At 45.7% G+C, this 23,273-nt stretch overlaps 1 protein-coding gene across 3 annotated transcripts in view; it reads right to left on the bottom strand.

The window, feature by feature from the left end:
- Positions 1 to 23,273, bottom strand: part of DYNC2H1 (dynein cytoplasmic 2 heavy chain 1) — a 1,560,829-nt gene that overhangs the window by 294,534 nt on the left and 1,243,022 nt on the right. For all 3 annotated transcript variants that reach the window (XM_086935265.1, XM_086935264.1, XM_086935263.1), the window contains 3 exons: positions 20,118 to 20,273; positions 16,234 to 16,309; positions 12,448 to 12,653 (listed from right to left, as the gene is read on the bottom strand). In XM_086935265.1, the coding sequence (XP_086791391.1) occupies positions 12,448 to 12,653; positions 16,234 to 16,309; positions 20,118 to 20,273 (438 nt within the window). The remainder of the gene's footprint in view (positions 1 to 12,447; positions 12,654 to 16,233; positions 16,310 to 20,117; positions 20,274 to 23,273) is intronic.

Genomic DNA, 23,273 nt, shown 5'->3' on the forward strand with positions numbered 1-23,273 from the left:
CTCCCTGCAAGGGCCCAGATGATTAGCTGCAACTGGACCTGTTTGAGCATGCTGCTGGACTCTGGTGGACTGAGTCCTGATCCACAAGAGGGCCCACACAGGCCCTGGATTCTTGGCTGGCATCAGTGGAGGCTTCTCCAATAAGAAAGGTTTGGGATCCTCATGACCACAAATGGACCCTTACACACCAAGACTCTGCTGCCCGAGATGACCGCTAATGTGTTGCTCCAGTGAAATCTGCTCTTTGCACCTGTGACTGTACGCAGTGACAGCAACGCAAGACCTGCACTTTGTGCTACAGCTGCAACAGCCTGCACCGACTACCATATTGAAACCACAGCAACAACTGGCCATGACACTTGACCAGCTCTTGGCTCTATAGAGATGACCATCCAATACACTTCACTTCTTGTGGCATCTTCCAAGGCAAACAAAACTCTTCGTACCAGACTTGAAGGCAACTTTTCAGTGGGACTAACCTAGCCCCTATATTCGTCCCATGCTCCATTGTGGTTGACCTGAAGTAGTGACTTTCACCGGTCTAGCGCAACAAAATGACCTTAATGGAGCTTAGTGGTCTTAGGCACTATTTTCACTTAAAACATTAAAACTGAATATCTCCGGTTCTACAGATTGGATTTTTGTAGTTAAGGTATCATTTTATTTGTTAAAATGTACTCTATATTTCTAAATTTGTTTGGAATTATTCTTGTGTTTTCACATTGTTACTGTTTGTGTGCTGCATAAATACTTTACACATTACCTCTAAGTTAAGCCGGACTGATTTTTGGCCCAAGCTCCGGGAGGGTTAAGTTGCGGTTTACCCTGACAAGGTGTTGCTGTTCCTCGAGTGGGGCTTCCACTCCCCTTCAAACAATAATCCAGATTCTTACAGCAATTATGCTGGGCCCTAGGAAGAGTTTGCAGTTGGGGTACGTAATCTCAACCCTCTGGAGGACAAATTCTCTGAAGTATTGTTTTTTGTTGTTGGCCCAGCAGAGCTTTGCAGTGGGCACAGTTAAGGGTTGCTTGTCAGCCCTATCAGACTTTCATGTTGGCTTGATCAACCCTACTTGTTTAAATCTCCAGTTGTGATACATTTTTTGATGCATAGGTTTCCTTCAAAGCCATTCATCAGGCCTCAGATGACGTCGGAGTACTTAGACGCCGCCCTTGCGCGTTGACGTAAGTTCTGTACATAGCTTTCCGCGCCAGGAACGCAGAGCCATGTTAAAAACCGACACTGGTGCCATGAAACTAGGGCCCTGAAAGGGATCTCCTTAACCCTAGATATCGGTTCGCAGAGCGGGGAGGATGGGAGGGTGGTAAGGAATCTAACACTAACTAATGTTTCTTACAGATATATTGTTACTGAAGGTAAGTAACTTGTGCATCTGAAAGAAACACTTTAGTGTTAGATTCCTTACCTTAGAATAGATACCCCAGCAATACCAACCCCGGTGGTGGGTCTGCGAACCAAGATCACACCAGAAAGTCCTGGAGAACGAAATGGCCGAAAAAGCCATCTCTCTGAACTTGGCTGCCCAGGCAGTAATGCCTAGCAAACATGGGCAACGCGGCCCACGTAGCTGCCTGACAGATGTCCTGCAAGGGGACTTCCCGACCCAGGGCAGTAGTAGCCGCCGCGGCCCGAGTGGAATGGGCGCGCAGCCCAACAGGAGGCTCCTTTTTCGCCAAAGAGTAGCAAACCTTGATGCACAAGATGACCCACAGAGAGATGGTCCACTTGTGCACCGCCCGCCCCTTCTTTGAGCCCACGTAATCAACAAAGAGCTGGTCATCCACCCATAACAGGCGTGTGCGATCTAGATAGAAAGAGAGCGCACATTTTGGGTCCAGACGGTGGAGCCTCTCTTCCTCCTTCGAGGGATGCGGAGGCGGATAGAAGGTGGGCAAGGTGATGGACTGCCCGATATGAAAGGCTGTGACCACCTTGGGCAGGAAAGAAGGACGAGTCCTTAGAACAACCTTGTCCAGATGGACAGAGAGGATAGGAGGTTTAGAAGATAGAGCCTGGAGCTCACTCACTCTCCTGGCAGAGGTGATGGCAACCAGGAATGCAGTCTTAAGAGTCAGAAGACGAAGAGGACAGGTATGAAGTGGCTCAAAGGGAGCGCACATTAGATATGTTAGAACAAGATTCAAGTCCCACTGAGGCCTCACGAAGGGAACAGGAGGAAACATGTGTGTGATGCCTTTCAAGAATCTATTTACAACAGGGGACTTGAAAATAGAAGGCTGATCAGGAATCCTTAAGAAGGTTTAAATGGCCGAGAGGTAGCCCTTGATAGTGCCCAGAGCAGAGCCCTGCTGGGCAAGAGAAAGAAGGAAGGGGAGAACCTCTGATAGGGGGGCAGAGAGTGGATTCCCAGCCTTTGCTGTGCACCATGCCACAAATTTGTTCCACCTGCAGGCGTATACCGTTTTTTGTGGAGGGAAGCCTGGCTGCCAGAATCACATCACAGACTTCAGGAGGCAAGTCAAATGGCCTCAACTGCCGCCGCTCAATCTCCACGAATGTAGGTGGAGACTGGACAGGTTCGGGTGGAGGACCCTCCCCTGCTGCTGCGACAGAATGTCCTCCTGAAGAGGCAGATAAATCGGGGGATCTACTGACATGCTGAGTAGCTCGGGATACCAGTATCTTCGTGCCCAGTCCAGAGCCACATGGATAACTTGGGCCCGGTCTCGCCTGATCTTCTTCAGCACTCTGGGCAGAAGAGGTATAGGCGGAAAGGCGTACAACAGACCGCAACTCCACCCGCGCCGAAAAGCGTCGCCGAGCGAGTGCCGCCTTGGAAATTCCAATGCGCAGAACTTATGACATTGCGCGTTCTCTTCGGTGGCGAATAGATCTAATCAAGGCTCTCCCCACTGCTGAAAGAGACCTTGCGCCACGTCCGAGTTCAGACGCCATTCGTGATCCATTGTAGCAGGGATTCTGCTCTTACACAGAGCTGTGCATAGAGACTTGGAACCTCAGTGAATTAGGGTGTGCCAAAACTCACCTTAGTACCCAATATCCCCTACCAGACTAGCATCAGTATCTCATTGGCTCTTCCATAACACCAATGATTAGACAACCCAGAACATGGAACTTAAATTACCTCAGGCAATGTGGAACACATGAACAATCTTTCGTTATACTCTCATACCAGTCCAAAACAGGGAGTAAAAGAAGACACATGCAAGTTTGAAATATTTATTTCTAATGCCGTGTTCTCATGTGCAGTATCTTAGCTAATACAAGCAGACATATTATAAGCAACAAGATTATCAGTATAGTTACTATTCCATAAAATACAAAGGGAGAAAGCATGTTTCAATGCTAAATGGAAACAGAAAACATACCTATATTTCACCCTCCCTTGCTAGTAGGTTATTTTATATCTACAGAAGGTCTCTTGGGATTACAAGGGCAGCCCCATACCTCTGGTACTTAGCAGAAATGGATCACATCAGATTCTGCACCAGCTCTCAGCATGCGAACGTTCTCCAAGTGTGTGTGATCACGCCTGTGCAGTACATTATCAAATGCGCCCAAATCAGAGGTGGCCATAGCTGCATATATGCCATGTCCAGAACAGGCACTGATCAGTCCGAACAACAACCACTGTGTCGAAATAACCTTGAAGGCCTCGGCACCCACTGTTCAGACAAAACCCATCAAGCAAGGCTGCCAATATAGAAAAACATATCACTCTCGTGTAAAGCAAAACACTCTGCAAGACTCCAAACATTTATTATAGTGTGTCGTGTGCAAACGGCAGCAGAAAGGAAAAATGGCGTTTAAACTTCTAATAAGCCCATGTCAACTTAACACAGCGTAAATGCAAGGCTCAGCCCCACGACACCATCATGTACCGCTGGCTGAGTTCGTCCGCCCTGGCGTTCAGGGAACCTGCCAGGTGTTGAACCACCAGGGTGACGCCCTGGTGTTCCAGCCATTGCCAAAGGCGCAGAGCCTCCTGACAAAGGGTCTATAACCCCACCCCGCCGTGTTTGTTGCAGTACCATATAGCGGTGGTGTTGTCTGTGAACACCTGCACTACACTTCCCCGGAAATAGGAAAGGTATGCCTTCAGTGCAAGTCGGATCACCCGCACCTCCAGAAGGTTGATATGGAGCCGGGACTCAGCCGGAGACCAGGGGCCTCTGATCTCCGCCTCTCCCATGTGGACCCCCTCCCAGGAAGGAGGCATCTGTCACCACTACGTATTCTGGTTGGGGTAGGGAGAGGGATCTGCCGCTGACCCAATCGCGGTTCGTAAGCCACCACTACAACTGACTCGGAGTACGTGGTCGAACAGGTTGCCCTGATGCTGTGCCCACTGAAACTTCAGGTCCTACTGCAGAGCCCACATCTGCCACCTGGGGTGATGCACCAGAAGGATGGAGGAGGCCATCAGCCCCAGAAGCCGCAGCATCAACCTGACCGAGATTAGGGATAAAGGCTGAAAGATCGGAATTAGAGCCTGAATATCCCGAACCCGCTGTTCGAGGGGATAAACCCGAAACTGCGCCGAGTCCAGAACCGCTCCAATGAAAAGGAGCTTCTGAGAAGGGCACAGGTGTGACTTCGGCACATTGATGGAGAACCCCAGCGAGTGCAGGAGGTCGGCCGTAGTCTGGAGGTGGGACACGACTGTCTGGGGCGAGCCCGCCTTCAACAACCAATCGTCGAGATAGGGGAAGACTGAAACCCCTGATCTGCGCAGAAAAGCTGCGACCACCGCCATCACTTTCATGAACACCCAAGGGACGCTTGTAAGGCCGAAGGGGAGCATGGTAAACTGAAAGTGCTCGTGGCCTACCGTGAACCGCAGGTAGCGCCGGTGGGCCGGCAGGACGGGAATGTGGAAATACGCTTCCTGCAAGTCCAATGCTACCATCCAGTCCTCTGGGTCCAGGGCAGCTAGGACCTGAGCCAAAGTCAGCATCTTGAACTTCTCCTTCCCGACGAAGCCGTTGACGCTCCAAAGGTCCAAGATAGGGCGTAGGCCTCCTTTGCCCTTCTTGGGTACCAGAAAGTAGTGGGTATAGCAACCACGTCCTACTTCTGACCCCGGAGCGTACTCGATGGCCCCCTTGGCCAAGAGGGCCGTAACTTCCTCCTGCAGAAGTTGCAAGTGATCCCCCGACATGCGGTGGTACTGCAGTGGCATGGCTGGAGGGGTCGCCTCAAAAGGGAGGGAGTAGCCTCTTCGGACGATTTGCAGCACCCACCTGTCCGACGTGATGGTACGCCAGTGGCGGAGATGATGGCGGACCCTGCCCCCCACTGGCGTTGAATGGGCCTGAAATGTCGGACTAGGAAGGCTTAGAGACAGATGCTGCAGGGGCGGGTGTGGACTGACCCTGCCGGTGTCCCCCGGTACCGCCACGGTGGACACCACATCCGGGACCGCGTTGAGACTGGGTCTGCGGCTTGCTGGACGTGTGGGGGCGCCCCTTCCTTGGCTACGAAAGGGGCGAAAAGTGGAAGTTTGCTAGTGTTGGCCTAGGCCCAAGGACTTGGCCGTAGCCCTGGAGTCCTTAAAACGCTCCAGCGCACTATCGGCTTTGTCGCCAAAATGGCGACGGCCATCGAAGGGCATGTCCATGAGCATGGCCTGGACATCCCCCGAAAAGTTGGCGGACCTCAGCCAGGCATGGCGGCGAACCACCACTGTCGTTGCAATCGCTCTACCCAGCGCATCCGTGGTTTCAAGTCCACACTGGATCGAGTATCGTGCTGCATCCCGCCCTTCCGCTAGGGCCTGGGTGAGTTCTGTCCGGGCTTCCTCCGGGCACTGTGGCAGCACCTCCGCAACCGTATCCCACAGAGAGTGGGTGTAACGGCCCAAAAGGCAGGCAGTGTTGACAGACCGCAGCCCCAAACTCAGAGAGGAAAACAGATTCTTCCCAAACTGATCATACCTTCTGGATTCCCGATCCGGAGGAGCGGTCAGGAATGCAGTCTGGAACGTAGAGGCCTGGATCACCAGGCTCTCGGGGGTTGGGGTGAACAGACAGAAAGCAGGGGTCGCCCGGAGCCGGCGGTGGCGTCGGGCCACGTTCCGATCCACAGGGAGGCCTGGGGAGGGCTTGGACCAGGTGTCCATCAGAACGTCGGTGAGGGCTTTGTTAATTGGCAGTAGAGGCTCCGAGTAGCTTGCCTGCGGTTTGAGCACCTCAGTGAGGAGGTTAGTCCTCACGGCCACGACAGGGAGTTAAAGAGCCAAGGCCTTGGCCGCCCTGTTCAACACATCGCTGTAAGCAGCCCCCTCCTCGGAAGCCACGGAGGGAGGAGAGACAAATCCACTGTCAGGCGAAGAGGCCAGACCACTGGCCTCCCCCAGCTCTTCTGCCCAGTCCAGGCTTAACTGGCACTGCTGTGCCAGAGGGTCCTCAGACACCTCCCAGTCCTCCTCATCATCCATCTCCTGGTTAACAGGCAAAAATGATGGAGCCGGGTCATAGGTGAAGTGCTCACCCATCGGCGTCGTACCCGGAACGGGGCTGAAACCGGGGCCGGAGTCGCCCGAAGATGGCACTGGGAGCGACACCCTCGGGGTCGGTGCCAGCGGAGGTGTCGTGAGGTCGACTGGCGATGAACCGGATCCAGGCCTGGACCCTGCAGGGCCCTGCGGCGTTGGGACCGCCGTCGACGACGGCGCCGGGGCCGAAGCACCAGACGGCGCAGGGGCCGGAGCCGCCGGCCCGCTAGGTCTCCCAGCCTGACACGCGGGGCCCGATGGCACCGTGACAGGTTCCGACGGAGGGAAGTGCGACCTTATGGCCAAGAGGAAAGCACTTATCTCCTCCGGCATCGCGTGCAGCAGGGACTGGCTGGTAAGGAGCTGGACGCGGCGCCTGTGGCTCCGGCGGAGCAACGCGGGCGGTGTCGCCCGAACCCTCGGGCGCGTCACACGAGCGTCGGGGGGAGTCAGAAGAGCGATGATGCTTCTTCGACTTCTTTTTCAAATGCCTCGACTTACCGGAGGACTTGGAGCCCGATGAGTGGTGGTGTCCCGACGAGCGGCGATGACTGCGGCTTCGCGACCGGTCCCTCGACTTCCTCCTCGACCGGGACCTCGAGCGGCGCGGAGCCGACTGCCGGAGCTCGAGCAGCTTACGGGACCGCTCCCATCTAGCCTTCGAGGTCAAGGCCCGGCAGTCGGGGCACGAATTGTCATCATGGTCGGCGTCGTGGCAGTAAAGGCACCGACGGTGGGGGTCGGTCACCGACATCATGAGGTGACAGGCCTCGCAAGTTTAAAACCAGGCATCCCTAACGTCACCGCGAGTCGAAGGTCGACTCGAAAAGTGATCAAAAGAGATCAAAAAAGTTAGTCCAAAAATGACTAGAGTACTGCTCTTCCCGAATCTGCGCTTGCTGGCGTGGAAAAAAGAAGAACTATGTACTGAACTCACGTCAGCGCGCAAGGGCGGTGTCTAAGTACTCCGACGACGTCATCCCGGCAATCACGACGCTCACGACGAGCGCGCAGCTGCAGAATACGCCTACCGACGCGCAAGGGTACTGCTGACGGAAACTTTCCGGATCCAGTCTGACGACTGGAGATATTCTAAGGTAAGGAATCTAACACTAACCTGTTTCTTTCAGATCTCTAGTACAAGATGTATTTTAGCACTGCTAGAATTAGCAGAAAGGTAACAAATTGTAATCTATCTTTTTTCCTTCACATCTTCGCTCAGCCTCAAATGTCCACTTTTTTATGGAACAAGAAAGCATAGTGAGTGAAACCCAATATTCTATACATTTCATTTCACCTCCTCAAATAGCCAGTTATAACAACATTTGGGATACTTTTATTGAAGATTTCTTGTGTGGCTCTGCTTTTGGGGATGGTAGACGACGGCACTGATTCTCCTCGATCTCAGTGCCTCTTTCGACACTGTAGCTCATCACACACTGCTACAGTGTCTTAAAAAGGGAGGGGTGAGAGGAAAAGCTTGGGAATGGCTTCAATCATTCCTAACTGATCGAACCTTCCAGGTCACCCAGGGCCAGTTCAGGTCCAAAGAAATAAAACTATATCAGGAAGTGCCACAAGCTCCAGTCTCAGCCCGACCCTATTTATTCTTTACGTGGCCCCCTTAGGAGGAATCACAGATACATATGGGGTTGAGATAGTATCGTATGCTGACGATACGCAACTGATTGTGACCCTAACGCAACCCGAGAAGAAAAGCGCTAACAACTGTGGATGGCAGACAACTGCCTCCGCCTTAATGGAAATAAGACGGAGGTATTGATCATAGGTAAATCCCCATCAGTATGGACCTCAGCCTGGTGGCCGGAAGAACTGGGTGAACTACCCACACCAAGTAATTTAGTAAAGAACTTAGGGGTCTGGCTAGACAAAAACCTAATGTTCGTCCACCAAACCAAACAAGTGGCAGGCACCTGTTTTGGGATACTGCGGGTCCTTAGGAAAACGCTGGACCTTATGCCCATACCAGTACACCAGACCCTAGTCCATAGCCTTATAACATTCAGGCTGGACTATGGAATGTACTGTATCTAGGGGCCAGCGAAAAAAGCCTCTCAAGACTACAACAAATACAAAACGCAGCGGCCCGCTTGATCCTACAACTACCCAGAAGAGCATCATCAAAAAAAGCACTGAAAACCCTTCACTGGCTCCCGATTAGGGAACAGGTGACTTTTAAAGCCCTATGTGTAGGACATCGCATCCTGCATGGTAGAGGCCAAAGATATCTGCATGGCCTTCTGAAATGGTGCGAACCCACCCGCCAGCTTAGATCATGCGGCACAGGGCAAGTACAAGTCCCGAAGGTCAAAACAGCCAGAATGGGTGGAAAGTCTTTTAGATTCAAAACTGCCAGGACATGGAACCAGTTGCCAGAAAAACTGTGTATGGAACGCTCTGAGCCACACTTTAGAAGAGACCTGAAAACAGTCCTCTTCCCCAAGGATTAAGACCGGAATTAAGATCTTTTCGCAATCACGCCATGAACTCTTGGAAACATCTGTAGCATTTTCAGCGCGGGGACACACTTGCCAGTGTAACCATGCGCTTTACAAAATACAAATAAATAAATAAATAAGTTGATGTGAATTCTTAATGGAGCGACAGTATCCTTGTTCTATAATGTTTGAGGGCCAATCAGTCTATAGTGAGATGTTTCCACTTTGAACATTAACCTGCCGTTCACCTGTGTATCAGGTGGCTGTACCCAGAACCATTGTATTTGACTTATGGAGTACCTACCTTGTTTCCTAAATTACGATTATGAAAAAATGCCTAAGCCTTGGAAAATGCAGAACAATATTGATTTGAAAAGACTATCAAGCGGAGTCTTATTTGGATTATGATCACAAAATTGGATGAACTTTTATCAAACGGGAATCCAGCAGTGTAACTAGGAGACGCTTCACTAAGGGGGTGGGTCGCTACTTTCAGACATATCGGTCACGCCTTGAATCAGAAGGTGATACTAAACTGCACACCAACATTGAAGAGAAAACGCCATAACGTATAAAATAAGGTTCAAATCGTAGTGTGTGAGCCATTTCAATATTAAACTTTATCCTGAGATGCCACTGCAGCACCATGTGATGTAAGTTACACCACCAGTCATCTTAGCAGCTTGAATAGCAATTTCCAGAGTCACAGCCTGTGAAGTTTCAAAGGTAAAGAATATTTAAAGGATAAAGAATCGGTAGATGAAATAATATCCATTAAATAACAAACTGTCCAGAAGGTCTCCTGATTTATGCATGACCTTCTAGTTTGACAGTTGCTCAGTAGTACAGATGCTGAACTAGCAACCAGTTTGTTACAAAAGAATTGCAACTTAACAATTAATTTTGGCAAGCATACAAAGTGTACCAAGGGTGAGGCCGTAGACGCTTAGGAGAACACGACTTTCTTTCCCCAGTTTCTCTGGAAGACTATCTCTTCAATGCTTCTGGTAGCATGATTCCTGTCTTCAACTAATCAGGATCTATATGGTTTCTGCGTGCAGCACAGGCAATGGTGTGCAGGTCATGCACAGAGCATGACCGCCTCAAGGCCTATAATTAACAGAGAAAAAACTACTTTGATGCAGTGAGGATGGTAAATTAACAGATGGTCCCCGGCAAAATTTGAAGCACAGCAGGCATATTATAGCAGGAATATTGGGTCAACAGTAAATTCACATTATCAGATCAAACAGAGACTGAAGTGGAAGATGCATTTAGATCAAATGTGGTACTTTAGTAAATTTGATGGTTTGGCATTAAAGTAACTCAGCAAATGATCTGTCTGTAATTTATGATGAGATGAGAGGAGGGATTTTGCTACATGCGGGCAGGTGATCACTCTCCAATTATCACTTTGAGAGTGCGTCTACGACAGACCTTAACAAAGAAACGTGTGCAACATCGGTGCTTTGGCACCCATTCATTTTAAATTCAAGGTCGTTTCTGAAGCAGCGACGGCAAGCGTGTCAGACAGGGACATCATGCAGGCTGCTTTTTTGGAAGTCAAATTGCTTCCAGTAATATACAGCTTTGCCAGCAGAGACTACCACATCCAGACTTTTGTATAATTTTATTGGGCCTACTCAGACTTGATGGGATGCACACAGGAGCCACACAAATATTTTCATCCATCATCTACTCACCTGATAAAAGAGTTTTTAAAAGGAGTTTCAGTCAGCCAGGAACGTGGACTTGGGTAAATGTGTGTAGGTGTCGATGCAATGACTTTTACTCACTCTGTAGGTTTTTGTCAAGAGTAAAATTAAATTCCATTCTGCATGAGCTATCCCTCTTCCCTTTCCCATATGTACTGGGTACTAGGATCGAGAGGGCACATAGCATGGTGCACTCACAGTTTTAGCCTGAGATGAGTTCACATTTAGAATGGTTCATCATTAGATTAGGTGGTAAGAGCAGAAAAGTGATAATTAGCTCACTAATGGGTATTTGGGATTACAGTGTTCAAGGAGAAGTGGGAGTTATGGTGTATTGGGGGACTCACAATGTAGAAGAGGTAGAGACACAGAGACACAAGCCACAAGCAAAAGCGGCATTAGTGCTGAAGGAGTAGGCAAATATATATGCATGAAACATTAGTAAAAATATTTGACAGAGCACAAAAAAAGTTTTGCTCTGACGAAGTGGGAGGGGACAGAAGACGTTAATATTGTCTGTATGTGCCAGACATAGGAATCATGGACTAGGATAGATCTCTAACCTAACACGAAACATGCTTTAATTCATCACCTGGAATGGAAGCTCATGAAGCAAAGATGGAAACTCATACCTGAGATGAGATTCTCCAATCATGGCGAAGCATCATGGAGACAATGGGTGAGACTGGGTAGCTAATAAGGGTGCCCTTTAGAGACTTCATGACTGAAGAGGTGGCTCCTAGGTGGAAGTAAGGTATAAGTCCCTATAGCAGGAGGAGTGTAATTTCTCCATGCATGCTATGGCTGGTAAGAGGCCTCCTAGGTGTTGCTTTGTACAATCTATACTAGGTAACTGTCAATGCTCCCCTGTAGTTAATCCGCCAGAGTGAAGGTGCACCATATAGGTTGGAAAACATCTGATTCAGCCTATTGGAGGTGGCCATAGGGTAGAAAAAACAGAGAGTGCAGTAAAACCTTTCTCACATTGGTATTAGGGACTTGTGAGAATGCTCGTCTTAAAGTCTAGTCTCAGGAAAAAAGTGGTTTCCAGATAATCCAAGGGTCTCGACTTAAGATCCCTATTTAATAACCGTGTCGGGATCTCTCCAATTTTCCTCAGCTGGCCTTAAAGTACAACGGCTACCATATCTACATTCAGGATAATATTTTTCTATTGTTCTAAAAAATAGTAATGTTCTTAAATCTAAATATGAAAGCTAATGTCTGAGACATAGACTAGACAACATTGTAATGTCAATAAATAAATACACTTTATTCGGCTGAGAGCCAAAAAAGACAAATACACTACAAACAGAATAAATGTATTGATAAAATTCATCATTAGAACTGCAACTACCAGATATAAAAACAAGATCCCAAATACACAAAGTGTCAAGGGCATCAAAGGGAGAGAAAACATTAATTCATCACATAGCTCAGCATATAAGTAATTCAAGTAATTCCATGTCAGGCACAAAATAAGGCATAAAGATTGCTTTACAGCCAGAATTCCTAAACCAAAGAACACATTGAATGTAACTAACAATGGAAAAGCAGCCATTTACAGAAGGCAGCGATTGCAAATAAAACATAGCTGTCTAGTGGTCAGAGATATTATTCTCCTTAAAAAGTAGGATTGAGAACTTTTTCCGAAAAAGGCAAAAAAAATTGCAAAACAACACTAAGTGCAAAGTTGATTGCATAGATAGACTGTCACATGGACACAAGGCGAGAGCCATGGGATACTTAACAGAATGTATCACTTCTACTTACCAAAATGCTGCATGAATTGGGTAGAGAAATTGATACTGGGAAAGCAGTTTGTCCTCTATGATGAGATGCGCCGATCACTTCTGAATTAAAAAACTGCTTCAAATATGACCGTAGGACTCTGAGATCAAAGTGATTATCAACACGTCCTCCGTAAATGGCGTTTTCCAAAAGGCCATGCACAAATTCCCATTTATAATCTTTCGCACCTGCAAATTGTTAAGTGTTGGGAAGATTAAGATGACCGTTTCAATTTTATAGGTTGAAGTATTCTGATTATGTTTACTAAACAATCTATAGGGCTGAAACCAGTCTAGAGTTGCTTGTGTTCCTGTTTAAAGGGGATCTGGTCTGATAGTTTGCTCAGATTCGTCCCATTTGTGGACGTTACTTATGAGACAATCCTAGCAGGTCTCTGTCTTTCACAACAAAGTCAAGCTACAAACGATGGACAACTTCAGCCCTGAGTTATTACCACTGATGAATTCAAGGAATCCATTCAACATCTTGTTTGCAGGCTTAATGTTTTAGAGTGTCATTCTAGATGAAAAGGATTTCACTTGTTATCTACATTTTCTCTATCAATGAGGCAGTTCCGGTACCCTTTGAATACGTGTGAAGCATATACTATACTGTTTTGAACAAGCACGCACACCCCCCACACAAAAGTACACTCTACACCCCATACCAAACAGACAGACACACACACTCAGACCTCTTTAAATGCATTAAAACACATTTTAGATTGGAGTTTAATAAAAACATACATTTCTAGATTTAAAACTGCAAAACATTAGTGGCATGGCAGTCAAAAAGTAAAGTGCATTTAACTATAAAACATAGCTGCCAAGGTTTCAGATTGCCATGTGTGACATTTTCATGAATTCTGTGTAATTATGAGTGACATTCAATGCCTATGAGTGACACGTTCTCGCAAGGAAAAAATAAGCAATGTGGATGAGGGAAACATATAAGTATCATAAATTAGACCTATTTGAGCAACCAGGAACTATAAGATCTTAAACCACTGCACTAGTGTTGTTCGGAAATTCCATCCATATCTGGCTCTGTGTGAGACTTCGATTGCACCGAAACAGCACATCTACCTTCCCAACCCACTCCTCTGCTGGTCTAAGGATAGAATATAAAAAAATTGGCAGTGGTCAGAAAATACAGACAATTACAGTTGTATTATAGCGGCTATAGTTAGTGGAGCTCTATAATGCTCTGCAGACCAATGGTTTGTCAAATTTGCGGTATTTCCATAATGGACTGAAAAGTGCCAAGATGCATTTTAGCTTGCAGCACAACGTTATAAAAAGTTTGCAAATAAAATAAATACAGTCAACAAAAGTGCATCATAATCTTTTTGGAAAATATTTGTTCAGAATAAAAGATTAATACAAGAAGTTCAGGCAAAAAGCAAACAGCAACTGGTGACGCTGTGGTTTGTATTTACCCGGCTTACCTTCACACCCCTTTCCCAGTGACAGCCCCTTAAATCAATAAATCAATCAGGGGTTTGTAAAGCGCGCTACTCAACCGTGGGGGTCTCAAGGTGCTGGGAGGGGAAGGTGGGTGGCGGCTCCGGATCAGTCAAAGAACCAGGTCTTGAGGTCCCTCCTGAAAGGAGTGCAGGGTCGGGGAACGGCTGATGTTCACAGGGAGCTCTTTCCAGGTCTTGGCTGCGATGTAGGAGAAAGCTCTCCCACCCGTTCTGTTTGTGCGGATGCGGCAGAGTTGAGGTTCCTCTTGGGCACATGGAAAACTACTCTCTCATTGAGGTGTTTGGGTCCAATGTTGTTAAGGGATTTGTAGGCGTGGTTGAGGAGTTTGAAGGTGACCCTTTTCTCGACGGGGATCCAGTGGAGGCTTCGTAGGTGTTGGGTCATGTGTTTGTGACACGATGTACCAAGGACGAGTCTGGCTGCAGCATTCTGCATGGTTTGGAGATGGTGTAGAAGGGTTCTGTTGATTCCGGCATAGAGGGTGTTGCCGAAGTTCAATCTGCTGGTTATGAGCGCATGGGTGATGGTCCTTCTGCAGTCAGGGGGATCCATTTGAAGGTCTTGCTGAGGATGGGCAGGCAGTTGAAGCAAGTGGAGGCCACGGCGTTGATCTGGCGGTTCATGGAAAGGGAGGAGTGAAGGATGATGCTGAGGTTTCGTGCGTGGTCCGCGGGTGTAGGTGGGTTCCCGAGGGCGGTGGGCCACGAGGTGTTGTCCCAGGTGGAGGTGCAGGATCCGAGGTTGAGGACCTCGGTCTTCTCTGAGTTGAGCTTCAAACAGCTGTCTTTCATCCAGGCTGCCACATTCTTCATTCCTTCCTGGAAGCAGAGTCTGGTGTCTTTGGGATTCTTCGTGAGTGATAGGATGAGCTGGGTGTCGTCAGTGTCGGATACAATACTGAACCCAAGCTGTCTGACAATGGCGGTGAGGGGGGCCATGTAGATGTTGAAAAGCGTGTGACTGAGTGATGATCCTAGGGGTACTCCGCAGTAAATATCGGTGGTTTCGGAGAGGAAGGGAGGGAGTCTGATCCTCTGGGTTCTGCCGGAGAGGAAAGATTGGATCCAGTCGAGGGCGGTTCCTATTATCCCCGCGTCGTAAAGTCTGGCTGTGAGTGTGCGATGTGAGACGATGTTGAAGACAGCGGAGAGGTCTAGAAGGATGAGGGCCGCAGTGTGGCCCTGGTCGAGTAGCATGCGGATGTCGTCAGTGGCGGGGAGGAGGGTGGTCTCGGTGCTGTGGATGCTGCGGAATCCAGAATGTGAGGCGTCTAAGATGGAGTTCTCTTCGATGAAGGCGGTCAGCTGGGCATTTACGAGTCTCTCTGTGACTTTGGCCACCAAGGGGAGGAGAGAGATGGGTTGGTATTTCTTCAGGTCTGTAGGGTCGGCCGTAGGTTTCTAGAGGAGGGGTTTAACCTCTGCCCGCTTCCAGTCATCTGGGCTTATTCCGGATCTGAAGGAGGCGTTGATGGTCCGTCCTAGTTCAGGTAAGATGGCAGCGGAGGCCCTGTGGAATATGTGCGGTGGGCAGAGGTCGGTTGGGGATCCTGAGGGGGTTTTCTTCATGGATGCGGTGATGTCTTCCATGGTGACGGGATCCCAGGTCATGATGGTTTGTTATTTAGAGAGAACACTCACTTTTCTCCCTACTTTCAAATTATTTATGAGTCCATCCTTTTATCTGAAGATTCTTAAATTTCATTTATCTATTTATCCATCCTCCCTCTGGTTCATCTATTAATCTACCCTGCTATTACAACATATACATACATACATACACTCTTCGGCTTTCATCCACCCTCACAACCATATTCATTTAATTGTTCACGGTCACATTCATCAATTTATTTATACATTCACTCCCAATCATTCATCCATCCTCATTCATCCAACAGCTATCCATTATTACTCTGATACTAAATCATCAATTTATTTCAGCAACCCTCACAAATACATCCCTCATCGGTGCCCATTAACCCATTAACCAACACTCATTAATGCACACATTTTCACTGTGAAACCACATTTTCATCCAAGAAAAACATTTTATCTCAAAACAAATATGATCACTAAACACTAAAAATTTACTTTTCTAATGATTGTTTAAGGTTCCATGTATGAAACAGACAGGCTTTGTCAATATTTGTTTAATAAGCAGCTCCTTAAGTATGAACTTTTGGAATCTCACAATATATGTTTAATTAATGCAACAATGCGCTTAAGATACTTCAGTACAAAGAACCATAAAATAAGTCAACCATTTTTATTGGAGAGCTTACCTTCAAAAAGTCTGTCAATAATGTCATATCCCGCACGAAGATCAGATAAGGAAAATTCATAAAATTTGGTCCAAGCCTAAAATAAATCATGCACAGAAAAGAGAGTATACATCAGTCCTCGTACCTTGTAAGCTGAAAATAACAAAAACAAATGCATATGATTACACTATGAATGTCCATTTACAAAAGGTATACTATCATGCGGCTGCTGCAATGCTCAAATGCATTAGTTGTATTGGGAACAGTGATGGAGGAAGTGCTTGGGAAAGGTACCTTTTTAGCACACATAATTGATGCAATGTGGACACCATATACTTATCGTTTTGAAAGATATTTATGAGGTTTTTAAATAAAGCAAGCTTCCATACTACCTTGACGAGCACATCCAACCTCGCCGCTCTTTGTATAAGGTGACAGACTAACAGTCACTATGTCCATATTAGAGAATAACAAATAAACAGAACCGAGGATAACAAAACCAAAACAGTCCACTCCTCTCACCAGAACCTAGTTACACGCATTCCATAGGTGTCTCCCGGAGATAAATTAGGCAACACCCACTGCCACTGTTTACACACCCACAACGTTAACGATGCACACCCATCATCCCTCATCAACATTGCAATGAAGTCCAAAAACATCCTACGTAAAACTCAAGAGCCTCAGTCATTACAGCACATCATCTCCTTAAAGTGCAAAGATGCCTACAACACAAACAGTTACCAAGTCACCACAAACATTGTAGGAGTCATGCTAGTGAGTTAACTTCTCCATGGTCATCAATTGGCAGAACCTATAGTACAATTCATCCAAGGAAGGGATTTGTACTGTACCTTATCCAGTAAATAAAACTCCTTTAAAAGTTGACATCAAATACACTGCCAGTATAACCAGGGTAGTATGAGACACATGCCTAACTGGGCAAGACACGCCTCTTCCTGCAACCACCAGACATTTAGGGATCTGAAAACTCACAGTTTGACCCACCATATTCAATAGTTCAGGGTAGTACTGAGTGAGAAGTATGCAGTTGCTGACTATGTGCCTTTCTGCGGCCAAACCTCATTCAGCAGTTATCCAATTTATCGCCATCCATGGCTTTAATTTGTACTGGCAAAAATATCATATGTAGATATCTTCAATACTGAGACCAGTTCATGATTGCCACTGATGCTTTGAAAGGCTCCAGGACATTTCTTTGCAGTCATTCCTACTAATATCAATCTGCCACTCATTTACCATTGTTGCCTGGCAAACCGAATCTGACTGCTATCTTTGGCTATTTCGAAAGCCCATATATCCCTCACCACAAATTAGTTTCTCCAGGAGATCTTGTCAAAATGACTAAACAGTTTAAGAGGTCAAGCAGTGACCTTCTTTGCCAGCCACTGGTTTTGCCACACACTACCTAATTTGCACATATACGAATCTACAGCCCTCCTCAATGCCAAAGTATGTTTGGCATTGCATAGACATCTTCAAGATCCCCAAGTTGAACATGTAGGCCTCTTTTAAACAGCAGCCCCTTTTCCATCATATGAGTATATCTTTTTGATTCCAAGGTTAAAGCTGGGGTTTCTGAACAGCAGCGCAAATGGGGAGAGGAAAATCCAGGCTCCTCTTGGGGCTATATTCTCCTGGTGCCATGCATCCAACAAGCCTTGGTCATTGGCACTCTAACTGATAGGATGGTTTGTCATTGATGTTCTACACAGACACCATAGCTGGACATTACATAATGAGTACTTTATAGAGCACTACTGAATCTTCGTTTGTGATCTATGCAACTCCACCATTTCCCATAGCCACGCTGTAAGAAATTACTTAGGCATGTCTAGAGAATTATGTCTACAATTCTCGCAAAAACCCATCAACAACTTCAAGGAGCTTCTAAAGTTCTTACTCTGCCACACAAATAAAGTGACCATAAAGATCAGCATAAGATGGAATCAGATACACACCGAAGTCATAAAAAGGCTTAGAGGTCAATCAGAATGATAATGTCTCCCCAGGCTATAGTACTTTATTACCAGGCATCAGAGCATCAGAATTATCAGATACTTTTTGACGTTGGAGTATTTCACATTCTACTTTTAAGAGTACATTTCTGTTTTAGGTAATAACAAGGCAATTCTTATTCATTATGCAAATACTATTGGACATGTTATAAAGGCGTTGTTTGGATAAGGCAGCTGTATGCAGTCTCTTTGAAGTACCATGCTGTGGTTGGCATTAATCTGAACTTATTTTTAGGCACCAAAGGTTGAGTCTCTTGGAGGTTCTTGTATATCAGTTACTCCTCGTGTCTTCTCTTAGGAGTATGTCATTTATCCCATTATCTAGATACTAGATATGATCATTTTTTGCCACTCATAGTTTGCATTTGGGTATCAAAAGAAAACTTTACTTAATACTGTTGTATCTCAGGACTCCATATCACACAATCCTTCAAGGCATGCATGTCATTGGATGGGCGGCCCATTAAAGGGGCAGCATTGTCTATTGGGGCATAATGGTCAGCATTCATTTTTAACCCATAACTTACATCTTGTAACTGGGACCATGACAAACTGCAAACATACGGTTCTTCAAGTTCATTATTTTTCTGATATTCCTTACCTTATTGTCACTGAATGAATCATCTAAATTAAAATCTACCCATACTGTATTTAAAACTTACAGTGATATATTAACAGCACAAGTACAATAAAGCACCAACATATATGAAGGCACATTCCTTGTTAATTCTTTAAATCTCTGTTTCCGGAGTAGGAATGGAGAGGTCCAAACAATGATAGGTACTACTTCTTTTTGCAAGTCCCTCTCAAAAAGTGCTTAAGTAAAGCTTGTAAAATATCTGTAGAATAGCAGAGCATAACACATATTTGGTAATGTTCGAATTTACAAGTAGGTGTGAAATACCAAAATGACTGAACAATCATCAGTCTAACAATTGTTATATAAGTAATCCGAAAACAATGTTTTAATCTACATTATTATCATGTTACTTCACTTGAAAACCACTACAAAGCATCTGAAATACTAGTCATGCATATCAACCCATACTGCTCAGTGACAGCCAGACAGACAGAAGATTCTTCAGTAGTTTATAAAAACTGTCAAAAAAGAATGTGCTGAACTTCGAATGTGAATCTCTGAGAAAGTTTCAAACATAATTCTTCACCCGAGCTCAAGGCTTACCTAGTTTTCCATTTTCGCCAATAAATACTTTCCAGAGCGTAACACTAGAATTGAAGCATGTACTAACACTGTTGTAATAATGACACCATTAGTATAGTGTACGGTATCACCACCCACACATTATTCGGGTTTCGCATTTAATGCAGACCTCTCATTCACTTCTCATGTACAAAATATAATTAACTCAGGCCAATGTTCACTTTAAATGCTTAGAGGAATCAGATAAATTCTCCAACCCCAAAGGTTAAAGAACCTGCTGCTATGCCCTCGTGCTGTTGCATCTCTCCTCTGAAACAGTTTTAATATGATCAAGACCTACCCGTGTGCCATGGCTCACTCTATCATCAAGTGATTTAAATTAGTTGCCTTCTTCTTGATCTCACTGCACTGGCAAACCTCACAACGACCCTGCAATGTGGCTCCAACAATAATGCATGGCAAAAGGGAATGTACCTGAAGACTACTCGAATATCAGAATACATGCAGAGAGACTACTACATGGTAGCCAATGTAAACTGGATGAATTACCATTGACTGTTTACCCAAACAAAACTGACTGTTTGATATTAGGAAATGCTTTGGTTGTTTCTCTGGATCCTCCGTGCCCCACTTCACCACCAGAAACTTATAGAAATGAGACATCATTAAACCAGTAAATATTACAGAAAAAAATATTATCTTACTTGAGGGATGTAATTCCTTCTTTCTTGGCAAGCAGCATGAAACCATGCCAGGCTGAAGAGAGCTTGGGCTCGAGATAACAGGCCATTCTTGCTAATCTGTTCTGGAGTCCAAGTTTCATATGTTCTCATCAGGTTCTTCTTAAGACCAGGTGGTGCCTAATAGGTATTACAAAAAGAGACAATGTAATTTTCTGCAAAACTACTACTGACACATTTAAATGCAGTAAGGGTGTACTTTAGGGCTAAAAGAAAAGAGCCCACTATGTACTTTTGGCAACGTTGGTATACTGATAATTCACAGTAGTTACAGATTCTCTATTTTTAAATAGGGTGGTGACTAGCTGATAGTCTGAAAATGATTGACTCATTCAAAGTGCCAGAGAGCGCCACCTATGCCCAACAGTATCAAACAGGTACCACACACTACATCAACTGACATGATAACATTCTATGAAACAAAAGCAGCCACAGGGCCTTTGCCTCATGTTTTGTAGATAGTTCCAACTGCTGAGGCACTGATGAACATCTGGCCCCTGGCTGCTCTAAAGAATCTGCAAAAGCAACACTGTATCCATCAGCACCAATGCTACAGAAGAACTTAAATTTTTTCCTCTACAGAACAGACATTACAGAAGGTACCTTTACCTTTCCTCTACAACACCAATGTCACAAAAGAAATCAATAAACTTTGACATTTTTATTAGCATTTTCCAACTTAAAAGCAAGTAGCTGTTACGTCGCATACATGCACACTTGGTAGTGAGTGACGAGCTAGGCTATAATATTGCCGGACTTGTCCACCAAGCCTTTGCTTAGTCACATGTTCCCTGTTTTCAGCCCAGGTCGGCATAAGATCTCACTGTGACTGGGCACTTCCTGCAGATTTTACCTACAACTTGCTCAACCTGTTGTCCTGTTTGATAATAACTGTGGATCAAACACCATGTGTAGTAGTTAGGCCTATGTCCTCTACCTGTATATAGGCTTTAAAAGTATCCGCTGTAACAAAGTGTCACCTATCATACCAGCATTAACCTTTAAGTATTATACTATGTTCTCCGCAAAAGTTCAAAAATATCCAGCACCTCTAATGGATATATTTTCTCAACAAATTCTATACCTACCAATATTATAGGAGATTCGGACAGATTAAGATTAAGGAAAATTCTGCCTGTAGATATGGTGGACTACAGGTTTTCTGAATAAAGTCTCTGGGCTAGCTTTTGAATCTAGGCAATACTATTATGCAAATGTGTGTAGAGAAGACCAGGTGGTTGTTATGTAACCTCAAGCAAAAATGTATAATTAGTAGTAGCAACAGTTCCCCTGTAGGATTGAGCTTGAGCGTCTGCAGAATTTACTGAATTTGGCCCCCGCCAGGAAAGAAATTGGTAAAGTATATAAAGATTGCTAGAACCTCCGGCGCACAAGGGCCGGATGGTATCCCAATTGCACTAATTAGAAAGGAGCCAGAAGCATGGGGTGATTTTCTAGAGCCACTCTTTAAATATTGTTTTTTTATGAATAAAATCCCCCCTTCTTGGAAGGGGAGCATTATAGTCCCCCTGTATAAAAAAGGACCAAAAACAGTGCCGACTAGTTTTAGACAGATTGCCCTCCTAGATGACTCAGGCAAATTATTTGCAAAAAGCATACTATGCATTTACAACAATGGGTTTATGATCAGGATATTCTTCCATCAGAACAAGTCAGCTTTAGAAAGAACCATGGCATCCTAGATAATATAGCGGTTGTTCAGACAATTGTGGAGAAATATGTTTTCACCCGAGATATGCCAGTTTATACAGCCTTTATTGATTTCTCCACGACGTTTGACAAGGTGGACCACCAGACCCTGTGGAGAAAACATGTCTCCCTTGGCATACCAAATCATATTTTGGGTCTGATTATGGAATTGCATACTGACACCTGGTGCCAGGTTCTGATGAGAGGTTCGCAGGGGTTAACATGTAAAATTAGAACGCAGTGTGGCTCACTGGTTAGAGGCGGCAGACCCGGAGGCAGAGGTCGGCCCGGGACCAGGGTTTGATTCCTGACGCGGCAGGGTCTTGGGCCATGGTCAGCGGACTCAATAATTCTCGCCTCGGTGCCTACTCCAACCATGGGTCCCACTCAGCAACTCTGGGCAATAGCTTGCTTAATCTCTACTAATGGCCCCATCAGTGCCGGGCATGCTTGTCTTCACCTTGGAGATGCCCAGGAGGGATCATCTCACAGGGAAAGCCAGGATGGGTTCCCCAGCGGTATACAGCGCCGGGACGCCCCTTTGCTGGGGCAGCTGTGCGCTTCACAAGTATACAACATTTAACATTTAACATAATGGGTTGTCTATTAGCATCACTTTTATTTTCTTTGTATATTGCTGATCTCCCTGGCGCTTTGAACTTCGTAAGAGGGGATGCCCCCAAAATTGGTACAATGTCCATTGGATCTTTATTGGTGCAGACTATGTTGCAATATTTGATCCAACACCCATTGGCCTGCAACGCCATCTGGACGCTCTCAACAAATTTGCAGAGGCTCACTTCTTTAAAATTAATATTGCAAAAAGCAAGATTTTGGTTTTCCGTAAGAAGGGGCTCAGAATAAAGAGATGTTTAAGATGGATGCTTGGTTTTGAAAGACTGGAACTGGTTGACTCGTATGTATATTTAGGGAAAGTATTTTCCAAAACAGGTCGAGACCTGGAGCATACTAAACATTGCGTCAGAAAAGCTGCCTCCCATGCAAGTGCATTAAACCGATTTTATAAAACTTGCAGGAGAGGCCATTTTAGCCACGTCTTATCAGTTTTTAAGGTCAAAATTCGACCCTCGTTGATATATGCTGCCGAGGTGTTGGACATGAATTATTGGCTCTTATTTGATAAGGCGGAAGGACGAATTATGCGGCACATTTGTAATCTAAACTCTTTGGCTGCCCCACATTATCTGCGCCTTGAATTTGGACTAGTCTCATCCTTCATCTTAGCCCAGGCAGCAGTTCTCAGGTGGGGTAACTCTCTCTTCTTGGGGGAAGAGGGTCCACTTAGGGCAGCCCTGAGAATAGAAATCTTTGGCACTCTAAAAGAACAATCAATGTTTTTTTAGGTCTTTTTTTATGTGCAAATGATACTTTTGGTCTTAGTTTAATTTC

Source organism: Lissotriton vulgaris, chromosome 8 (genome assembly GCF_964263255.1).
Source record: "Lissotriton vulgaris chromosome 8, aLisVul1.2, whole genome shotgun sequence".
Taxonomy (NCBI): domain Eukaryota; kingdom Metazoa; phylum Chordata; class Amphibia; order Caudata; family Salamandridae; genus Lissotriton; species Lissotriton vulgaris.